We start from the raw sequence: 1,854 nt of genomic DNA, 5'->3' as shown, positions 1-1,854 counted from the left end.
TGTCGAGCATGTTGGCGTATATCTTGATCCACAGCAGCTGCCCAGGCACTCTTTGTGAAAAGTAGAATATAATCAAATTTGTTCTATTTTCAGATGGTGCCAAATCCTATTTGTTTTTCATCGCACAACAACACTTTCCACAAACACAGTTGATGTGAAGAGTTGAATAGTTTTTTTACTGTTGTCCTGCATGAATCATCATTTCCTCTTCTAATGTTAAGTGTACTGAAATGACATTCGTGAGGCAGTTTGTAAATATATTTCCTTTATTAATTGAGAATTATTCAAGGTTGTCCATTTTATCTCATTGGCATTTCATTATAAGTTATAAGAGTGTTTATTAAAAAGAACTAATCATAGGTCTTGTAGCCAGCTGCAAAATATTGTCACCAGTTAAGTGACATGCTCACCTCTAATTGGACAAATGTTTAGCAAGGATCCGAAAAGTGGAGAAAAATAGAGGTAAAGTCTCTAGGCTAAATGTTCCTTTCACCCGGAGAGAATATGCTTCACAAAGGAGGCATAGTTGATGCAGCCATTGGCGTCCTCCTGTCCGGCCATCAGTCTGTCCACCTCATCTTCTGTCATCCTCTCTCCCAGTGTTGCCAGCACATGACGCAGCTCTGCTCCCATGATGGTGCCATTGCCTTCCTTGTCAAAAACCCTGAGACCCTCCACAAAATCCTCAAAGTTGCCTTGATCTTTTGCGCGGGAGATATGCTGCATCATTGGCAAGAAGGTCTCAAAGTCCACCATTTTAGTGCTCATGTCCTCTGGCCGTGGTTTCCCAAGCACTTTCAGCACATCTGCATTGGTAGGGTTCTGACCCAGAGCTCGCATCACGTCTCCGCACTGGGCATACGTGATCTTCATTTCTCCAGACGCTGTGCGGTCGAACAAGGTGAAGGCCTCCTTGAACTCCTCAATCTGGTCGGCGGAGTACTCAAGAGTGATGCTTTTCGGATCGAACGCAGGCTCCTTGGGCGGCTCAGGCAGTGGCTCGGGAGGTGGAGCTGGCTTAGCAGCTGGAGCGGCATCTTTCTTAGGCTCTGGCTTTTTGGGCTCAGGTTTTTTTGGTTCAATCTTCTTTGGTGCCATGTTGTTAAGGGATTCAGAGGTGAGCTGGTACTTGCTGAAAAACAAGCAAGAGTCTGACGGGATTGTAAGGGATTCCCAAGCACAGAGGGTCACCTCCTCTTCCAAAGCTTTTATATGTGCTTTGTCTAGGAAGCAAGATAGCAATTTCCAACAGCACACTATAAAAGGAAGAAACCTGAAATAGATTCCCATAGCAAGTGATGTCAACATTAGGTATTGTTCTCAGCTGCTGTCATCTAGCCAACAGGGCTATTCACTGTCATTAGCGAGGGTCCAGTTGCATTAGGCCGAAAATGTTCTGTCTCTCTGATGGACAAAGGGATCAGAGCACAATGTATGAGCCCATGAGGGAGAGGGACCAAAATAGCTTTGCTCTCTGAAAGTCTGGGAATCACTGCTTTCTGGAACAATGCTTTATCCAAAACGTAGTAGCCAACTCATAGTTGGCTACTACGTTTTGGTCGTAATTATTTTATGTCAGTGGTCTGAGGATGGATCAGCACACTTTGGGTCTTATTATGTATTATGTTTATAATAAGAGGAGGGAATTCTCTTTTGAGAAAAAAAGATGATAGGGCTTGAGGGAAACAAATTAAATCTGCCTTATAATTCATCCTATAGCTTTATAGTTTTTAAGAGACATACGGTCTGCCAAACCTTTTTTCAATGGATCGATACGTTTGGGGATTTTGGCAATTTCTCATTTCCGAGATGAACGATAGCTTGAATCCCCCCTCTGTCACTGAGTAGCTTAGA

The 1,854-nt window shown here is 43.5% G+C and overlaps 1 protein-coding gene across 1 annotated transcript; it reads right to left on the bottom strand.

Moving 5' to 3' along the window:
* Nucleotides 1-248: 248 nt before the first annotated feature.
* On the bottom strand, nucleotides 249-1,205 carry LOC116054857 (myosin light chain 4-like). The gene has a single exon (XM_031306576.2). The coding sequence runs from the start codon at nucleotides 1,096-1,098 to the stop codon at nucleotides 490-492; it is 609 nt and encodes a 202-aa protein (XP_031162436.1). The 5' UTR covers nucleotides 1,099-1,205; the 3' UTR covers nucleotides 249-489.
* Nucleotides 1,206-1,854: the final 649 nt, after the last annotated feature.

Source organism: Sander lucioperca, chromosome 14 (genome assembly GCF_008315115.2).
Source record: "Sander lucioperca isolate FBNREF2018 chromosome 14, SLUC_FBN_1.2, whole genome shotgun sequence".
NCBI lineage: Eukaryota > Metazoa > Chordata > Actinopteri > Perciformes > Percidae > Sander > Sander lucioperca.
Note: the sequence above shows the minus strand (reverse complement) of the source record. Positions and strands in the feature narration are given on the sequence as shown.

Excerpts from the sequence above, each read along its gene's own strand:
- LOC116054857 (XM_031306576.2), bottom strand. The coding sequence starts at position 1,098 with ATGGCACCAAAGAAGATTGAACCAAAAAAACCTGAGCCCAAAAAGCCA.